Source organism: Haemaphysalis longicornis, unplaced genomic scaffold, assembly GCF_048455015.1.
Source record: "Haemaphysalis longicornis isolate Haplotype H1 unplaced genomic scaffold, Haemaphysalis longicornis Haplotype H1 scaffold_1453, whole genome shotgun sequence".
In the NCBI taxonomy this organism is placed as follows: domain Eukaryota; kingdom Metazoa; phylum Arthropoda; class Arachnida; order Ixodida; family Ixodidae; genus Haemaphysalis; species Haemaphysalis longicornis.
The window spans coordinates 1-20017 of record NW_027526250.1 but is presented as its reverse complement, the minus strand read 5'-3'; the positions used below and the strand labels follow the sequence as shown (position 1 = coordinate 20017).

Here is a 20017-nt window from a genome sequence, read left to right as displayed (position 1 = left end):
GTAACATGGGGTTGTTACTGCCACGCTTCTGCGAAATGAAAAAAAGCTATAGTTTAGGAGAAGTTGCAAAGTTGTTACAGCATAGATAATGTCTCACCTCTCAGAACACCAGGACTTTTGGCATACAATATGGCCTCATCAATTTTCTTGTACTGGCACTTCAAATGAGGTTTGACTGCCATTCCTGGAAAACAAACAAAATGGCATTGCTCTAACACACAGGGTGCTCAGAAGCTCACCTGCAGTTTGGATGACGCTTGCTGCCAGATGAGCTTATTCGTGTGTCAATGTTGTGGTGCTGGTAAATCATAAGGTATTTCTGAAACAAAACAGAGTGTATAGAAGTGGTTCAGAAAACTGAAGTGAAGCAAATTTTAGCTAATAGAGAAAACCTTACCTTTAGGAAGGAATATTATAGCAAAACAGGCCTCTTCACTTTTCACTTTGTCTTGCTTGTTTAACTTTTTCTAATGCCCGTGCCAACTTTATGACGCACATCGCTTGAGTTGGTTTCTCAAGCATCCCTGGAAAACAGAAAAGGACAAAATACTGAATTATATAAAATACCTTACAGCTTTCTTTCCAGGCCATTGAGTAATTAAGTGAAAAGACTTCGATCAGACAGCTTGCCAGAGAATTTTAAATTAACAAGAGAAGCCGACCAACTGATGACGACGTGGTACGTCGGCAATCATTGAAAGAGGACGATAATGACCTCAATGGCCATAAACATAAAAACGCAACGAACAAAAATTAGTAAACAGGCAAATGTAAAGAAGGGAAACATTACATGTACAACTAGATGAAATTACAACCGTGTATTTTCTTGGTTGCCTAATTTTACCTTTTGCTCTCGAAAAATGTGGTAAAAACTGGCTTGAGCTGTTTTATTTTCTTATTTTTATTTATTTTGATCATTTTATTTATTTATTTTTATTTGTCATTTATTTTCTTTATAGTTATAAGCATCCGACGTAGACCAGCCTTTCACATGGAAAATATGTGAATACTACAAAGACGTCAGGCGTTGTTTTACATCGTAAGATGGTTCGCATAAGCAGCTGATAACATATGGCTTAACTGCAACGCTAAATTGTGTTCCGTTACAGCATGCCGCCGAAACCCGCGTGAAATAAAACATAACAAAGTTATATTTATTAGTTGTATTTTTTCGCGTTCGTGAGCAGCTGCGGCGAGAAGTAAATTAAAAGCCAATCGTACATATCAAGGTTCTTGCAGAACATATATACACTCGATTTCAGCATCATAACAAAAAATCTACTACTGAGCGCCCACCTGATTTCTCATTATACTCTTTCCATAAAATTTAAGTGAATAAGTGTTCCCCTTTTACAACCGTACGCATTCACAAAAGCAAGGATATGCTTAGAAGTTAGAAACGGGAGGGCAATCCTGTTCCCGCTCTTTTACGAAGTAAACTGCATTCGAAAGAACGAGGCGAGCTCAGAAAATCGAGCGCTTACCTTCACTGGTCGGTTGCTATGAACTTTTCGGCCCGCAAATATTCGCCGTAACATGCGGCCACACAACAATATTTCGTATGACATGGTTCCTTCTCCATTCCGTTTGATTGTCACTATGGCTGCTCCTTTCTGAAAAAAGCGCGCGCATCTCGTCTACTCTTCCCAACCCACCGCCGGCTGCCAGTCGCAAAGGAGCATGAGGGGAGGACCCCTCTGCGAGGGGCGCGCACGTGTGCGCGTGTGAGAGGAGGGTAGGACGCTGGCCAAGGACGAAAGCGTTTTCTTTCTGTCTTTTTTTTTTTTTTTCGGCCATCCCCAACTCGCGCTCGGCTGCTGAAACTTCCTTCGCGACACACAGAAGGGACCGGACGGGACGGAGCGTCGACGAAAACAAAAAATAAGGCATGCAGGAAGAAAGGAATGCGCGAGACAGCGTGCCTGATTCCCAGCTGAAGTCTCGGAAAAAGGCGGGGTTCCGAGAACGCCTGGCGCCCTGCTGTATTTCGTTTCGCGCCAAGCAGAACGCGACAAGTGTTCGATGCATTGGAACCTCTTACGAATAAAAATTACACCAGGAAAAATCTGAAGATAGTGTGTGCAATGCTATTGGAAGGGAACAAGAGCAAAAATTTTCAGGTTACTTGGAAGGTTCGTTTGTATAATGAGAAAAGATCCTTGAAATAGGCCAATGAGCTTTCGTACAGGCAGTATCTCCTGGAAAATGGGTGGGTGTCACACCAGGGTTAGGTCTTTGTTTTGTTTTATTGTTCCATATATGTTACAATATCATGGTGCTCTGACTTTGGCGCTCGAGGTAGGTGAAATGTCTATGGGGAAGTTGAAATATAAAACTGCCCACTTCATGTTGTCTATCTCAAACAAAGGTGCAAGGTGTGGACTAGTTGGAACGTTCGCTGATCAGAGGGGCTATAACAGTGACTAAATGTCACAAGAAGGGGGCAATTTAAAGTACATGAACTTTGGGCTTGAATCTATTTCATAAATCAACCGTAATTACTGCGGCAATGTATATATGAAGGGAAAACACACGATTGTAATTAGCTGGCGACATGTATACGGCTCGCACACCCATATGATGCACAGAAATTTATATAGCTTGCATATAAAATTTCTCCAGTAAATTAATTTTTTCGAGCAATTATGAGGATCCAGCAACAAGGCAATGTTTGAGCCTTCTATCTAGATTATTTTTGTTTAAGGATATACAGGCGGCAACATAAAACAACCCGGCCATGCATGCTTTAAAGGGGCCATAAATAGGCTTCCGAAGATCGCCATTGTAATCGCGCAATCGCTAGAATACCCATTCACGGCAACATTTACCAAATATTACACCTATTACACCTAACGAATAAAAACATGAAGCAAAAATTTGGTGTCAGTACTCCTTTAAGAGAGAAAGTTAACAGTGCGAGTCGCTTGTGAAAACTTAGCAAAATGGAACTGGAAATTTTCCTTGTCGATGCACGATTACCTTTTTATAATGCAACCGTTTACTACAAAGGAAGGCGCGCAATGTTTTAACAATAGGAAAGGAAAGTTGGGAAGTCATTTCTGGATGCTGTTTTCAGGCAGTTATGAAAGAAATGTGCGCGAACTTCTTAAAGATACGGCCAACACGTCGAATGAAAAACACGGCGTATACCCGATCACTTTGTCTTTCCATATGGTGCACGTTTCCCAAAAGAACACATCTCCATTGTAAAGAGGCCGCGTTAAATTTCGGTATGATGTCATGGTGAAGTGAGCGGCTATGGAACGTAAATGAAGCCAAGTCGGAGTAGATACCATTTGACGATGGCATAAAAAGCTATTTTCTTGTTGAAATTCCAGTTTGTTTATTTATTCAGCAAATAATGATTGCAAGATAACACACGGCAATGAAACCCAAGTTCTCATTCGTGCCTCACGACGTCGAAATGCTGCGCCGTCCGTTTCACGCGCGCGTTGGGTTAATTAGCAGGCGCTGTGCATTTGGTCAGTTTCCTGGATATATGCGGCATGCACATGGACAAAAACGCACCCGAGTGGCATTTGTAAAAGACTCATGAAAACAGCCCGATAGTTGGCCATACGTGACAACGCACAGTTGAGGGTGAAAGCTGCGCGGCTTTATCGGTACTCAGCAGCTGTGTTTTGCTCTTTAAGTTTAATGATGTGTTAAAATCGCCCTAAAATATCTGATTTGACTGATTATGAGGTTTCATGCGCCGACGCTACACAGGCGATGAGGCGCACCGTAGTAGAGGGCTCCGGATTAATTTTGACTACCTGGGGATCTAATTAACGTGCACCGAAATCCCGAACACACGGGCATTTCCGCTTCTCGCCTCCACACACACACACACACACACACAAAAAGCGGCTGCCACGGCCTGCAATCGAGCCCGCGTCCTCGGGCTCAATCCTTGGACTCAGCGCAAGCACAACAGCCACTGTGGTGGGTTTCTGGAATAACTAAATCACACTATAAGATGAGACAATCGGTATACCAATTGCATGAGCGACACGGCCTGCAGGGGCTGGTGCGAACCGTTGAGCGCACGGATGTTCCAATAAGAGCGCATTCGCAAAATGGAAAAGTTGGTTTCGTATGAAACTCTGCTTAAAACACGTCATTATTTGGGTGTCATTTACACGGATCTAAGTTGATTTACACTGCAGGTATTGATTTTTCAGAGCGTGACTGTCGTGCCTAATTGATTGGCTTTTTACTAGGTGTGGCACAGCGACGCTTCATTGCACACGTTCACAAATTTCGCGGGGACTGGACTTCACGGAAACGCGTCCATAGCCAACAAAAGCGGCCGCTTAGAGTTATTGTAAGTCCAAGCTGTCCTCAAGAAACTTATGTGTCAGATGCACGCCGCCAAGAAATTTTTGCGTGTATACGTCGTATGCGTATATACCTTTAGGAAAAGTGAATGAAAAAAAAAAACGGGTATAGAAATAAGGTGCTTCGTTGTTGAGTCATATCTTCAAATTATTGTGGGCACCTCACCGTAAAAAAGTAAAAATTTGTTCATCAACTCCATAAGAAAAGTGCGACTAGCACGACGAGTATAGAAAAGTCATGATTGCTTTTGAATGTGACTGTTTTTGAGCGATATTACGAAGGCTGAAGTTCAAATGGGACATATAAATGGAGCAGGGATAAGCAACAAGTAGGGGGCGAGGGGGAACAAATACTGATGAAAACAAATAACGCGCTGCAAAGATTGGCTTAAACTGAGCTTGCTATTCCGTAAAACTAAGAGGAAACATGTAGGATACAGATACAGTAATCCCTCGTTATAGCGAAGTCAGCAAGACGGCGAAAAATTTCGTTATAAGCGGTATATTGATATAAGCAACCACTCGAGAAAAGCTAAACCAGTTTAGCTTATTATACGCCACAGCTGCGAGGAATCAAACCATAATGTATTCACTGAAGCAAAACGTTATTCAGAATAAGCTGTGGTGGCTGTTTCATGTTCTTGCCGGGCGAGAGCAACCCCTGCTACAATTTGACCATTTGACCAAGCAATGCAGGAGGCTATGGTCGCCGCCCACAAAAATTGGCAGCGGCAGTGCCCCTTTTATAGGGGGGCGTGCGGGCGTCACGAAACGCTATACGAGAGTTTTGCGCTGAAAAGCGCCGCAGATGCCGTGGCTCGAGACGGAGGTTGTTTGTTGAGCTCAAAAAATAAATAAATAGTAATAATAAAAAGATTAACCGCTAATTGGGCGTACAAAGCACAATCATGAAAACTGATCGGTTTCGCATTAGGGGCATTGCATGATCACTGGGAATTGTTTTCCCGAGTTGTGCAGCCGTGAAGTTTGCAACACAAGAGTTCTTCGGCGCCTCGTTGTCGGCGACACTGCCAATTCTGCGGTTCGATTGCCAGTGTTCGCGCACCGTCGTGTCCACGCCCTTGACCAATGTGTTGTGACGAAGTTCAATGACCCTACCACGCATTTGGACCGTTTGCCCAAAATGGGGATCACCCGAATCGAGCATGACCGGCTCGAGAAAACCGCCGGCGAAGTACCAGCTTGTGTTGACCTGCCATGTTGACAGCCTGACTCGCCACTGGGTCACCGCGGCACGGCGACGCCTCCGCTCGCCACTTAACCCACACCCGCCATGTTGGAATTAGCTCTTCTGGCGCTTCGAGTAATGCGGCCTAAAATGCATCCGTTTGGGTTGGGACCAGAATAAATTTCGAATGAAGCGATATTTCGAATAAAGCGATTTCGTTATAACGAGTGACTACTGTATTTATATTTATTGGACGTAGTTTTTCGATTATTATAATAATTACGCCTGCGTGACTAATAATAGAAGTTCGATTTCTTACACGTGGAAGAAATCGCCGCGGGCCCATGTGCAACACAAAGAAATGCCACTGCCAACACGATCATTGCGGGGGAATTTGCGTATGACGCGAGCTCACGCACGACACTGATAACTTAGTGAGGCTAGAAAGTATTGGCTATGATCGGGAATCTGCCTGCCTGACCTGTTAAAATTCTGTTCTCCAACGTAAACGAAGCCTGTTAGTGTATTTTTTTAGCTTTACAAAATGATACAGCAATAAATGAGTGTTTTTGTAAGTTTTTCCTGAACAAAAAAATATTTTGTTCGCGCTCAACCTTCAATCGAAGGTGCCATATTTGTGGTATATTTTCATTAACACCAAGAACGGCGATGAGATTTACCCGCTTACTAAAAAATGAAATAAAAACGAATTTCATTCATGGAACAGCCCGCGGCCATCTTGAAAAAAATGACCGTCTTAGAACGGTGCAGCACCTGGCTTGTAACGCACGATGCGCGGAATGGCGGTATTATTTTATTCGAGGCTGCATCCACTCTAAGATAATATTGTGTGATCATCCAACAAATGAGGGACTAAAATAAACGGATCTGCCGCCGAGTTTGGCTACGCCATCCGTCGGACCGGCACCACGCGTTTCTTTCGTTTTGAGAAACGTTCAAACGTTCACGGTTCCTTTAAGATTTCATGGGGGAATCTACACGCTCAGCGTGACACTTCTCCACATGCATTTCTGCAGTTTTTCGAGAGCTGTGTTTCTAAATGATCGCACATCGATGTAGGGTTTTTGCGGTCTGCCTCTGAACCCAGCAAACCACGAAAGTCCATAGGATATCCACAAATGGTCACAATATCCAATGTCATTTCAGGACATTCATGTGATGTCCATACAATATGTTTCACCCAAGATCATCTGCTTGTGGACATCCATGCGATATCACTGCAAGTGTGTTATAACATCATTACGCGATATCACTAGGACGTCCACAAATTTACATTTTTCCTTACACTGAGAATTCGCATTCATAGCGTGGTGTACATATAGGGGCCCCAGCCACACAAAGTGTGTCTTAGTTCAAATCTCCCCTCATCCCCGTCTTTCCAGCTCCAAAATATTTTCTGGCCTGTTTCTAACTCATATTTTAAATGAAGAGCGGGTAGTTATTTGATTTGGAATTTGAGCGAAATCTGGTTCGCCTTTGTTTGATTCGCGAATTGGATTCTATATTTTAGGCTGCTTGATTTATGTGGATGAAGAACAAGTGGGACTGTTGATTTTCTCATTCAGTTGTAGGTGAGCACTGGTACGGAGGCTGCAGTACGGAGCCAGTTACGGAGCCTGCTGAGTAGGCAGGATTCTTGTCACCCAAATTTGATGCTTGGGATGCGAGCGGGTGCATTGTATGATGCAACCCACGCGTATGGGTATTGCTTGTTTGGTTCTTGCGCGATGGAGTGGCGGGCCTCGTCCAGTCTTGTAACGTCGGGGGAGATGAGGGTGACGGCCGAGTAATTTTGCAGCGTTTTACTGCATCGTGAATAGCCTCGTGGCGTAAGCGGTCGAAGGCTTTGCGAATGTTCAAAAGGACGACAAAGGCCACGGTTTTTGGTAGCCTTCGCGTTTTCTAGTGCAGAGACAAGGTCGGCAATTGAATCCAATGGCACTGCGCTGGCGAGGAAAACCCGTCTGCGGCCCAGGGTTCAAGTTGCAGATTCGTGCATACTTGTAATTCGAGGCGTGCGAGCGCCATGGATTCGAGAATTTTGGAGGCAACGCTCGTGAATGAAATAGGACGAAAAGAGGAGAAAAGTTTGGGAGATTTGTTCTTTTTTAGGATGGGAGGGACAAGTTGGAGGCCAAATTGAGCAGGGAGGGTGCCGGAAGACAAGTGGAAGTTGCAAAGTCAAGAAGGCGCGAGTGCTGCCTCTCGGCTACGGGCGCACTTTTCCTTTTTGCATTTTGAATGACCCGCACCAGCTCGGCCGCCATGAAAGGAGCTTCAAAAGCCGTGCTCAGGGCGAAGGAGGGAGCCGGCGCGGGGGCGTCAGATTCTTCGTTTTGGGCTGCGGCAGGGTTTGCGCGAGAAGAGAAAGCTCGGCCGCGTTTTTTCCCCTTGCGATGGAGCGGGCGAGGAAGGAGGGGGGGGGGGGGGGGGGGGGGAGGTTGTATGTCGGGGTCGCGGAGATGGCGCGAAGCAAGTGCCGTGCAAGGAGGAAAGAATACTTTTCTTTCCTGCATGGGTGAGGCCCTCGTCCTGCAGTAGACAGGCTGACGATGGGGATTTCATTTATGTGCGTGCGTGTGCGTGTAAGTGCCGTATTATATGCAGCTAAAGTACAGTAATTAAAGTACACGAGGCGATGGTACAGTGAACCAACATTTTCTAAACCAACCTAATCTAAAAACGTTGCAGTGAACTGTGGCTAAGACGTCCATTGGGCATAACCATTTGAACTTTTATAGGCGACGTAATTTCTCCAAAACATGGGTTAGTGTGGTGTTTCACATAATAAATAAATGGAAAGCTGCTATACATTCAACATTCCTCAATATTGCGGCAACCTAGATAAACATGTACACAGACAATGTTAATTTGAAGGTTTTTCGTGAGCATTGCTAAATATGTAGAAACTGTACGTACGCGTTGATCACTTTTAACCACCCTCCCGAAATTAACGTATCCTGTAACTATATCGCAAACATTCAAGTGTGCTGTACGGGATCATTTGAATTTTTAGGCAGCTTATGTAACTCCACGTGAAATCTTTTATCATCATAAATATGACATTTGCCAACATTCGGCAACATTGCTGCAACGCGAAAAAAGCGTGTAAATGGCAGTTTCTCATGCGTTGTTTTTAAACGTTACATGAATGTATCCAACGTTGGCCCACATTTGGCAACATTGCTGCAACGCAAGAAAATGTGCATGTGGGCAACATTGCCTACGCGTTAAACATGCGTTAAACGTTGCGTGAATGTTGTTGGATGCGTCCAACACTGATTTTACGGTGGCCCACATTTGGCAACATTGCTGGAACGTGGAAACACGTGCATACGGGCAACGTTGCCCATCCGTTGTTTGTAAACGTTGCATGAATGTTTTTGAATGGGTCCAACGTTGGCCCACATTTGGCAACATTGCTGAAACGTGAAAAAATGTGCATACGGGCAACGTTGCGCATCCGTTGTTTGTAAACGTTGCGTGCATGTTGTTGAATGTCTCCAAAGTTGGCCCACATTTGGCAACATTGCTGTAACGTGAAAAAACGTGCATACGGGCAACATTGCCTATACGTTGTTTGTAAACGTTGCGTGCATGTTGTTGAATGTCTCCAACGTTGGCCCACATTTGGCAACATTGCTGCAACGTGAAAAATGTGCATACGGGCAACGTTGCCTATACGTTGTTTGTAAACGTTGCGGGAATGTTGCTGAATGTGTCCAATGTTGGCCCACATTCGGCAACATTGTCACCACGTTGTGTAACGTTGCCTAACGTTACACAACATTGGCAACACGGCAGAAACGTTGCGGCAACAATTTGTGCTACTAGGGGAAACTCGGCGCTGAAGCAGCGCTAAAAGTCTTGAGCGAACGCAACGTCGGCTGGTGACGTGTTTCAATGAATGTGGCGGCCAATTCGAAATGTAAGTGCAATTTTCCCTAGCTAGGAAGCCTCAGCAAGCAGCCACAGCCGCGAAAGCCCTCCTCGCCCAGCAAACAAACCTTTCCTTTGTCTGATGCGCTTTCTAACACGCAGCGATTATAAACGAACAGCAAATAAACCTAACGAAAAAAAAAAAGGAACGGATGGTGACGTTTCACATCTTGCACGTCTGGTAGCCGCGTCAGATGTGGTTGAGACAATAAAAAAAGAAAAGCAAAACTGTCGCCAACGCCCACTAGGACTCCCGAAACGGGCGACCGTGTTGTGGGCAATGGCTAGCCTCTTTCTTGCGCCTACCAACGAAACAAAAGATAACGCTAGCCGAGGTATAAGGTGAGCGTTGATCATTGAAAAAATACAAGAGGCGATGGAGTTGATATCAGCTGATTCCCTAGCGTGGAGAATCACCAGAGCCTTTTTGAATTGGGCGACACAGTCACTGCAACACGTCATCGGCGGATGTTGCGTTTGCACTAGACTTCTGGCGCACCATGTGCGTTGCGTTTCGGTTTCATGGGGGAAAAAAACTTGATTTTTGCGGGCTGCAGGGCTCTACAGAGTGCATTTTTTTTTGCTTTAAAAACTGGTCCGTTATCGTCGTCTCCGTGGCTACAAACTCGCCACTGGCAATAACCACCAAACTCCGCTAATTAAAAAGTTCATTACAGAGTTTTAGTTAATTAACTATGTAATTCGAATGTTTCTCATAACTGCTGACGTCCGCCGAACCTGATAGCTTGTTCCTTAAGAGAATTCCTATTTTTCTTGAAAAGCCTACCTTCAGGAATTTTTGAAAGTGTTCACTGAAACACCCTGTATATGTTGCACCGTGTGTCCTTCCGCTTGCACGGTTTGCAATCCTTGCAAAAACAGAGAGCGAAAAAAGAACAATGAAAATGATTTTATCACACGCAACAAAAAATTTCAATGTTACGAAGGGAAACAAAAGAGCGTGGTCCAGCGTACAAAATTTTATTTTTTCGCGCTGCGATGTGCAACACATGGAGGAAACAGAATATTGCCACGTAGCCAAGAACGACGCAAAGCTTTTCTGAACGCAGCGAACTAGCGGTCTCCTGCACTACAAAAGACTAGAATTAAACACAAACGTCGAAGAAGCAGTCCGCAGTGTGACGTGAACAGATGAACGTCGATAAAGTGAGTTGCGCGGCGTTTGCTATGCATGCACTACTCTTGGAACGTTATTAATTTCAGATCCATGGAAATGGGATCGAGTACATTGTCGGAGAAACAAAAAATCAAGTTAGCGACAAGGTGGCACCCTTTCCATATCAAACAATATTGCCCGACGGGACGTACGACAAAAAGAGCAAACGGGCGCTCTGGTTGAAACTGCAGATAAGAAACCGGAATCGGCCACGCGCGGTTACAAAACAAACAAAACGAACCCTCGGGGATAATTCGCGGAAATATGAAAAGTAAAACCACAAGGACGTCCCAAAGCTTTTTTACACGGGAGCCTGAGCGCAATGTAATACAAGTTTGCAAACAGGCAATGAAGCACCGCTACAACCTGACTGATATGACACAAATCCGGCTTTAAGTTAGCCTTGTACAATTCTAGGTCCACGATGCTCTCAAAAGGGAACATTGCTTTTTTCATTCTCACACACAGTGCATTTCCACACACTGTCGCACACTTATAATCGAAGCTGAAATCTCCGGTTGCTTGCCTTGGAATGGCGCCCCTCCATTTGTCACACAGCGGCCCGTCGCTCGGTCAAAAGAACAAGGAAACATTTTCTGTGGTATCGTTGTACAAGGAACGACACCCCGGGACGCAACTCATGTTCGACATCGTCGTTGCACTACTTAAGTCGCATCACAAGAGCGCGATATGCACGTTACATTTTTTCCCGCACAAAACAAACACAACTCGTCGCGGCTCCGCCGTTCGAGCCAGCGCAACGCCGCCCGAGGAGTGACCTCAGTGAGAGGGTGGCGCCACCGCGCGGCGGCCAAACGCAGCATATGAAGCTCTCCCATTGAGTTACGGAGCAGTTTCGTGACCAGTAAAGCATTGAAGGACTCTGCTAATATTGAGAAACTCTATGGTTTCCTGGTCGCCGTCAATGCGGCCGGGGGCGCGGCCGGCCGGAGCTTTCAGTTGCGTTTGACTACAGCGCCGCCACCTTTTTTTTACGCCACCTGCCCGGACCGCCGTTCAAGCTACTAACAAGATTCTAGAGCCACCAACGCTTGTAATCGAACTCGCGACCTCGCGTCTTATATAGCGCGACGCCTTCGTTAGCAACTTGTGCCCTCCGCGGTGGGTAAAAAATGTGCATATATAGCCTAACATAACGGAGGTTATCCAAACTCAGAAATATTTCAGCGCAGATTCGTACAGCTGACGCGCTGCATGTCGAGCCACACGGCCAACACCACCTATGCCGCCTGTAATTTTTTTTAGGGTGTGTGCTTAGCTTCTAGTTGTCCTGAACTCGCCATAAAAGAATTTCGATCTAACAAGGGAAAAAAATAAGTGGCATTTGTGTAAAACTATTGAATGAAATGAGTGTGACTGTAACCGAGGTTTCCAGTTCACGGACACTTTTCAATCCAGCTTTTTTGAAAGCCTGGTGGGCTTTTAGTTCGTCATGTATAGTTTCTCAGAACGAAGTTTTTGCAAGGCAATTTATGGTTAACGATCGGCAATGTTTGGTGCATTTTCCCGACGACAGGCAACCCGACACAGCGCCCCCTCCGTTCATCCATGCCCCCACCACAGAAGAGCATGCTCAACGCCCTCTATTGCTCTAACCAGTACCTCCTTTATCAGCAGTGTTCTAACACATTCGACCTGTCTAGGCCTAATCTCTGTGCTGCTTTCGTAATGGCAACGTAGGAGTGCCCGTGAGTTAGAAGGAATAGTATGCGATTCTGGTCACTATAAGTTAACGGATGACGATTATTATGCCGTTACACATATCAAGCTATCCTCCGTGTGCAAGGGTGAGGAATGTCTCATCGATTGCTCAAAAAGGTTCGGGCTGCCTCCGGCCCGGCATGCATCAATGGAATACGATCTCGCGAATTGTTTGCTTATTTCCGTGAAGCCCCCAGGCCCCACTTCCTTAACGTTCGTCAAGCATGCACCATGTCGCACAGCGCATTACGTTCTTACCACTAGGAAGGACCAGATCGTAGCTTCATCGCAAAAACAGGTGGCATTTCATTGTCGGCTTTTGTTGATGCCGGCTAGGTTCAATCAATGAATGACTTGTCGGCGCTACCCGCATCACCGCGATATTATCCCAGTTTAGCCAAGCGCGTTGCTAGTGACTTATTGCCAATTGGCATGTGACCACATTTTTTTTTTTTTTGCTTCGTGTCATTCACTACACATTAGCCGTGAAGCTAAAGCTTCGCGCGAGAAAAAAAATGTCGCGATTGACCGTAGCCGAGTGAGTACCGCAATCGAGTATGTGAAAGTTTCTGATGATCGCTTGCTGTCTACCCAGCTGATGCTTGCTTTGGCGGCGGCGATTGTTTCCGGGAGGGTGTCGTAGCCGATCGAGTACGACAAGTGAGTCAGTAAAGCTGAGGTTGCGATGAGGGCATGCCGTTGACATTGTCGATGCTTTCTTCGGGCGCGGGGATTGTGCCCGAGCGGGTGCCCTGTGTTGTGAAGTCTCTGTAGTGCTCAGACCTCCGCGGCCCGCGTCGTAGGGTGCATAAGTAGCATGTTCGTTCCTCGCAGGGGTGCCATGTTGCCAGTGTTTTGTAGAGAGCGTGATGAAAAATGGGCGGGAGCCTGTCGTGCTGCTCTGCGCCGAGCCCGAGGCCCCATCGTAAGAAGGACAGCGCCGACCCCCCACACTCCGAGGAGAGCGCCTCGAACCTGCAGCACATCAGTGAAAGGGAACCTGAAGGTTTGCACTACACTGTCGCCTTCCTCTCGCGAAACACCGCCACGGCACATTGCAGCGTTAGGAAATAATTGGGCGGGTGGAAACTAGTGATTTCATAGTGACATTATGTGCCTGCCGACAGAACTAGCTGCCCTTAGTAGTCAAAAGGGAAAAAGAGCAGTAACAGCTTTAAAAAAAGCTTTTACAGTACTTTTGTCGCGAAAAATCAATTTTATTGCGGTGTCATTACAGCCAGCATCCCCACTAAGATTATAACCTAGACCGAGTGCAACAGAAGTAACATATGCGGGTAAAATGAAAATAGCTTAACAATGTGGTAAAGCTTGAGTGTGTGAAAAGGTATTGAAATTGTGTATTTCAGTAACCTCAGCAGACTGAGGGTACTGCAATGCACAGCCCCTCAGCAAACTGAAACTCAGTTTGCTGAGGGGCTGTGCATTGCACTGGTATGTTGCAGCCAAAAGAAAATGCTTTGTTTTAAAGCTGTCATTTTCTCGTGTAGTTCTTCGTAATAATGGAATATTTTGCAGTGTTTGCAATGTATGCACCGTCTATTTATTAATATAGCCAACAACAGGCCATCCAAGTATCATAAACTTGTGGGGACTCACTTGCCAAGACATTATTCACTTCTGAGCTCAGTGTATTGTCGCAGTGCTTCTGCTTTGGTTGTGAAACATACGACCTCTTCTACTGGGACTTTCTGCTATGCGACGTTTGTCACAGTCAAAATGCAGTTTCGGCTTGTAGAATACAAATCAGACTGACCGACTGGATGGCAGCTGTTGATGGCTCAACTTCTTATGCACTTGTATCCACTGCGTCTTCAAGCACTGTTTGGAAACTTATTGGTGTTACTTTTTCTTCCAGATTTTGATCAGGACCCTTCAACACACCCAACAGCAGGCCCCCTTTTTATGCAGAGATCAAGGAGTGATGTCAGAAGTATGATCATTAACTAGTTGCATTTTTTTTTTTCATTTAATAAGTTGACAAGGTTTACTAATGTGCCTACCTGTCTCTTTTTTTTTACTCCCTCGCCCTTTGCTTTTTTCTAGATTGCAAGGAGAAGAGAAGAAGTCAGATTAATGTATGTATTATATTTATTAGCTGTGTTCGTAATGACACAATGTTTTCTGAGCATGCATGCTGGAGGAAATAAGTTTGTATCATAAGTAACGCTATTGTCAAATGCCTGGAGGACTGGTTTGCTCTTTGCTGGGTACTCCAGCAAAGAGAATGCTGGTGCTTCTATTGCAACTTTAGTTTTGCATCAGCTTTAGAGCTTTGCTAAGTTATAAAGATAGCTGCCCAGAGCTACAGGATGTTCCGTGCAGAGGTAAGCTACTACAGTTGCCAAACAGCAGCTTCCCTTTCCTCTGTGCTGCTGGTATTGTAAGTGTGGCCGAAGGGGAGATTGAAGCAAATACTGAATAAACAGATCGAACACACTTTCATTGTGTTTTTCACTTCTGAAATTTGCGTGCGAACTTCGCTGAGTTTTATTTGGCTATTTTTTAACCCTTTTGCATGCTGTGTACGACTGGGTTATAGACAGGGCGACTACCAAAACAGAGAGAGAAAAACAAATACTAGGAAAACTTAGATTTTTCGGGAAATTTTAAGAAGAAATATGGGAAGTTTGGAGAACTTTCTCACCCTGCCTTTTTTTGCCCCATTCAGGGAGAACGAATGTTCTTTTCTTTAAGCGTAAGTAAAAGGTGCATGCTGATGTTTTTACAAGTGCCCTAGCCACTAAGGCCATAGAGTCTCTGCTCAGAGGATCACATTCGGCAGCTTGTGCACTGTGAACAAACAACCTCCTCTGCATCTTTCTTCTTAAATGAGATGTACTGTACATATGATGAATGCGTTTTACTCCTTTTAAAACTGGTGAGAATTGTGGATACTCTGTTTGCAAGAGGTATTTTCCTGTGTACTTATTTAGTTTTTTAAACTACAGTAATCGCCCAGTGCCTATCACAGGCACTGCCCCAAGCTTTATTTGTTGCTGATAAATTAGGAAAGAAGATGTAAACTATGGCATGAACACGAGAACTGTTGCTTAAAAATCCAATTACAGTATAAATACATTATTACAAGTTTTACTGTGCCTCACACTGTCCTATTCAAGGCTAGAGCTTGCTCTAATGCCAAGTAAACTTACCTTGAAGATTCGAGACTACCCTAAATGTCATAGCCAGTAGGCATTGAAAGTAATCACAGAGCAAACATTGTGCTCTATTCCCAATGTAAGCAACTAGTGAAGTTTTCAAAAAGTAAACTGAATGCAAATAATCTTTGCTGCGATAATTTTGCATAGCAACCCCTTTTTATGTTTTTTTTTTTTTTTTACCAGCTTGTCTTTGTTCGCGCAACTTAAGCATACTCCCTTGAGTCAATCCCTGTGACCGGAGGAGTGCATTTAGAAAATGGTGAAGCTGAACATATGTGATTTCCCTCTAAATGGCATCTGCGCTGTGGCCATACAGCATGATGGTGTTTCACAATGCGCAGTGCCACAGTGTGTGCAAACTTTTGAGTCAAATCGTAAGCTTGGCATTGTAGTTGATGAATATTCTGTCAATTGAATGGGTTGGTCATTTGGGGGCGTTGTCAACTTGTGTATGTAAAAAGTGTGTCAAATTCATATCCATTTAACTGCCATAATATAGAAGTGGTTAATGATAGACTGAATTGAAAATCCTGTTTATTTCACCAAAACTTTATACTCACCGGCTAAGATGTGGTGGCCCTAAAAGCTGGTAATGTGATTTTCTGGCGCAGTGTGCTGGCTTTCGTCTTATGCCCCTGCTACACTGACGTCCCAATGTCATTCGACTCAAATGCGAAGTGCTGCTCCACTGGGTTTTGAAATGGCATTTGGCTCAAATGACATTCGAGTCAAACGAGCACCCCGAGAGACATTTGGGCTCTCAAATGCCATTTCTTGCACTCTTGCGCACAGTGTTCCAAGTCAGCATTAACAAATATATTACTGGCGTACTTAAAACAAACAAAATATTCCTGATTGTGGGAATTTTACTTTTCATTCACTTAAATAATGATATCAAGATGCAATAATTCCATACTCTCAGCACCAGTGCAAGCAAGCAACAAACCAGTGTGGCAAGGAGCACAAAACATGCACCCAAAAGTATAAAAAAAAACTTGATTGCAATTCAGAATCAAGCAAAAACTGTGTCAAAGGTTGCGTTATTTATAATCTGATAATTTTACTGCAAAAGACTGCTGCTAAATGTGATTGTTGCATTATTATGTAAAAACAGAACTCGACAGCAGCAGCGCCATGCAACACGGTGAGTGATTGTTGAAGCCTTTAAATGCCATCGAAATTGTGGTGAAGCACAATGGATTCTGAATGGCATTTGAAGTTCCTCATGTGAGTCAAATGACATTCGGTTCCAATAGCATTCGGACGGCAATGTAGCAGGGGTATTTGGCCTCGGTATTCACTAGTGTCGCAACATGAATGATGATTCCATTTCCAGTTCTGACGTCACGTCTGTTTGTAAAGAATTATGGAAAGCAAATGAGTGTGCCGAGATGAACTTGCAAGGCATGAAACCTCCAGTGTTCAGCAGAGGTTTTATATCCATGAGTTTTTTGTAGTGGAAGTAGGGCTGCCTTCTCTGCGCAGAGGCAACAAAAGATTAAAGCTCTACTGTGTGTATTTTTAATCAAAGAGTAGGATGTTCTAAGGGAACCCTTGTGGCACTCTGCTGTTAATGCTGGTGGAATAGATCAATCTACACAAAGGTTGTGTAGGAAAATTTTCCACATTTCTGCCCCCGGTGTCACATTTCAGGGCACTGGGGATGTGGTACCCGGGGGATCGTGCGCTTGAACTGAAGCTAACAATCCCTTTTAAAAGTGCCACGCAGACAACATACAAGTGTGGATACGACATTGTTCCAATAAGAGGGATGCCAATTTTAGCGCAAGCTTCCAGCCAATTTCTCGCCGGGTCTTAGTGACGTCACAGCAACTTATTCGTGCGATTGGTGTCACCGCCTAGAAACATGACCGTCCAATTGCATTGGTGCCTCTATTCCCATTTGATCACACCACTAATGGGCAGTTCGCACACTGACTCTGTTTTTAGTACTTCCCCTAGTTTGTCACCGCTGACATTGTGTAGCGTGAAATATGAAAAGTATTTTCTTTTTTCGGTTAAAAATGTCTGGGCCTGGAATGGAGTTGAGTGGTTGCCAAAGGCTAGTTCTTTCAAATTAATCAAGTTGTTTTTTGCCTTCATGGCCCGTGTAGTTGGGAAGGGTGTTCTTTGCGTTCATGTTTCAGTTTCGTGCTAGTGGTGCGTAGCACCGCTATTTCATGTTTTGGTTGCTTACACCACTTTCCAACAGGGCAAGGAAAGGGAGTGCTTGTGGCATAGAGCTTGTCTCAGCTTGATTTGCTGTGTGCGTGGTTTTTGGGGCTTTTAGAAATCGTGTATATTAATAGCTCTTTTAAGGTGGCAGTCCTGCGCATCATTTTGCAGTGCCCTTAAAAATAGCAAATGTACAGGTGATGAAATATAGTTTATGACACAGTAAGGATCTTCTTTGCTGACAGAACATGTAGTTTCTAGGGTGTCATTGATTTTTTGGTGGCTGAAGGTGGATCAGTGAAGGTTGTAGGGAAACTGGATGTGTAGTAGCATTAACTGGACTAGGGAGACATAATGAAAGTAGGGTTTTGTGGAGTAGGAGTGCTATGAACTGGTGTTGGAGAATCTATGGATGGCATGGAAAATTTCTGCATCTGCTCCACATGGCACCTTACACATTTCCAAGGTGGAACTGAAATATAAAATAGAAGGATGGAAGTGGAAACACACGCAAAAAGCCTTTGCCAACCTTCAGTGTGGTGCTGTCATTCTAGGAAAAAAGAAAAAAAAGATAGTGCAGCTCTCCGCTGTAGTGACTCTTTGGGTATTATGATGAAGATTAAGACACTTGAAAATTAGTTGTGTTAAGTAGCGAAGTTTTAGCTGCCTACAAGTAGCGAAGCTTGCATAGCCACATGTGCTGTCAAGTGGTAGCTTTGAGAAACAGGTAGCTGCTTGTATGCAAGAGCTAATGGAACCACTTTTCCGGACCGATTTCTGGCATCCAAGATAGCGAACGCCCGCACTGCATTATTAGCAGTGTGATGCAAGGTGTTAGTGAAGCTCTACTGTTGTTGCTGCTACTGCACTTGGTTCATTTTTTGTTGTTGTTGTATTGCTCCCCCTACATGAGTCCCCACTCCCCTCTGTAATGCTGTTGGCCTTGAGGGAAAAATAAATAAATAAATATAAATTTTTGTTCTTTTGCGATATGCAAAGTAGACACCCATTAGATGAGGCTATTTGCTGAAATGAATCAGTGAAGCAGCTTTGTGGCACTTTTAAGTACTTTTCACATGTCAAGAGACTTACGAAAAAGGATACAAGGTGATAGACACCTCACATGATGGGAGTTTAAGAAGGAAAAAAGGTGCTGGGCTGGCAATAGGCAATCATGATATCCTGCTACCATTAAATGGAAGGTTGGCATTGCCAAGTGGGCCAATGTATTGTTAACCGATATCCAGCTTCATGTTGTAGGCAGGGTGGGGGTGATGGGAAGGCTGGGGGTTGTATCTTCTTTATAGAACTAATGAGTGAACAACGTTCCATAAGCTCTCTGTGCCCAAGAAAGAACGTGCCTCTTCCTCCCTCTGCTGCCGCAGCTGCAGGAGAAGGCCCCTCTAAAGAAGTCCAACTCGTGCTCGACCATCTACCTGGACGACAGCACAGTGAGCCAGCCGAACCTGCGCTGCACCATCAAGTGCGTGACACTGGCCATCTACTACCACATCCGCGACCGGGGCGGCCAGCAGCGCACGTGCGACATCTTCGATGAGCGGCTGCACCCGCTGAGCAAGGAGCCCCCCGAGATGCGCGACCCGGACCACCGCACCATCTACCGCTTTGTGCGCACCCTGTTCAACGCCGCCCAGCTGAGCGCCGAGTGCGCCATCATCACCCTCGTCTACCTCGAGCGGCTGCTCACCTACGCCGAGATGGACATCTCCCCGTGCAGCTGGCGGCGGGTGGTGCTGGGCGCTGTGCTGCTCGCCTCCAAGGTGGGTGGCTCAGCTGGCTACTTGTCTCACTGGGCCGGCTGGCTGGACTGATCTGTTCTCCTTTTTGAAGTTTTTTGATGCACTAGGAGTGCCCTCTCACTGTCCTCACGATTTTAATACAATTGAATAGTAATTCCTCTCGGTTGGTGGAAGATTTTGAGTGCCTCTTGGGTGCCCTGTTGACCTCCATGAGGACCAGTCAGAAACAAGGCAAAATGGAGGCTTTCAACTGTTTCTGCAGCAACACATAAGATGAATTGATCTTATACCCCTGCTACACTGACGTCTCAAATGTCTTTGAACCGAATGTCATTCGACTCAAATGCAAAGTTGTGCTGCCACACTGGATTTTGAAATGGCATTTGGCTCAAATGACATTCGAGTCAAATGAGCACCCCGAGAGACATTTGGGGCTCGCGAATGCCATTTCAGGCATTCTTGCACACAGTGTTTCAAGTCAGCGTTAAAGGAGCCATGAAGAGAAAATGCAA

The 20017-nt window shown here is 44.9% G+C and overlaps 1 protein-coding gene and 1 long non-coding RNA gene across 6 annotated transcripts; one reads left to right on the top strand and one right to left on the bottom strand.

Moving 5' to 3' along the window:
- Positions 1-1620, bottom strand: LOC144165672 (uncharacterized). 5 transcript variants are annotated; one of them, XR_013321483.1, is made up of 4 exons: positions 1485-1620; positions 398-524; positions 98-319; positions 1-28 (listed from the first exon to the last, which is right to left on the bottom strand). It is a non-coding gene; the product is annotated as an uncharacterized LOC144165672 (long non-coding RNA). The 5 variants fall into 5 exon arrangements; XR_013321484.1 differs by lacking the exon at positions 1485-1620 and adding an exon at positions 716-859; XR_013321485.1 differs by lacking the exon at positions 1485-1620 and having other exon boundaries at positions 98-184; positions 240-319; positions 398-657.
- Positions 1621-12277: 10657 nt separating this feature from the next.
- On the top strand, positions 12278-19592 carry LOC144165673 (cyclin-Y-like protein 1). Its single transcript, XM_077695484.1, has 5 exons — positions 12278-12474; positions 13223-13394; positions 14265-14339; positions 14453-14484; positions 19131-19592. Exons 2-5 carry the CDS (start codon positions 13265-13267, stop codon positions 19575-19577), a joined length of 684 nt encoding a protein of 227 aa, XP_077551610.1. The 5' UTR covers positions 12278-12474; positions 13223-13264; the 3' UTR covers positions 19578-19592.
- The last annotated feature ends 425 nt before the right edge of the window (positions 19593-20017 follow it).

Coding starts and splice junctions, on each gene's coding strand:
- LOC144165673 (XM_077695484.1), top strand. CDS start 13,265: ATGGGCGGGAGCCTGTCGTGCTGCTCTGCGCCGAGCCCGAGGCCCCAT. Junction 13,395..14,264: donor CAGTGAAAGGGAACCTGAAG/GTTTGCACTACA, acceptor TTTTTCTTCCAG/ATTTTGATCAGGACCCTTCA. Junction 14,485..19,130: donor AGAGAAGAAGTCAGATTAAT/GTATGTATTATA, acceptor CTGCTGCCGCAG/CTGCAGGAGAAGGCCCCTCT.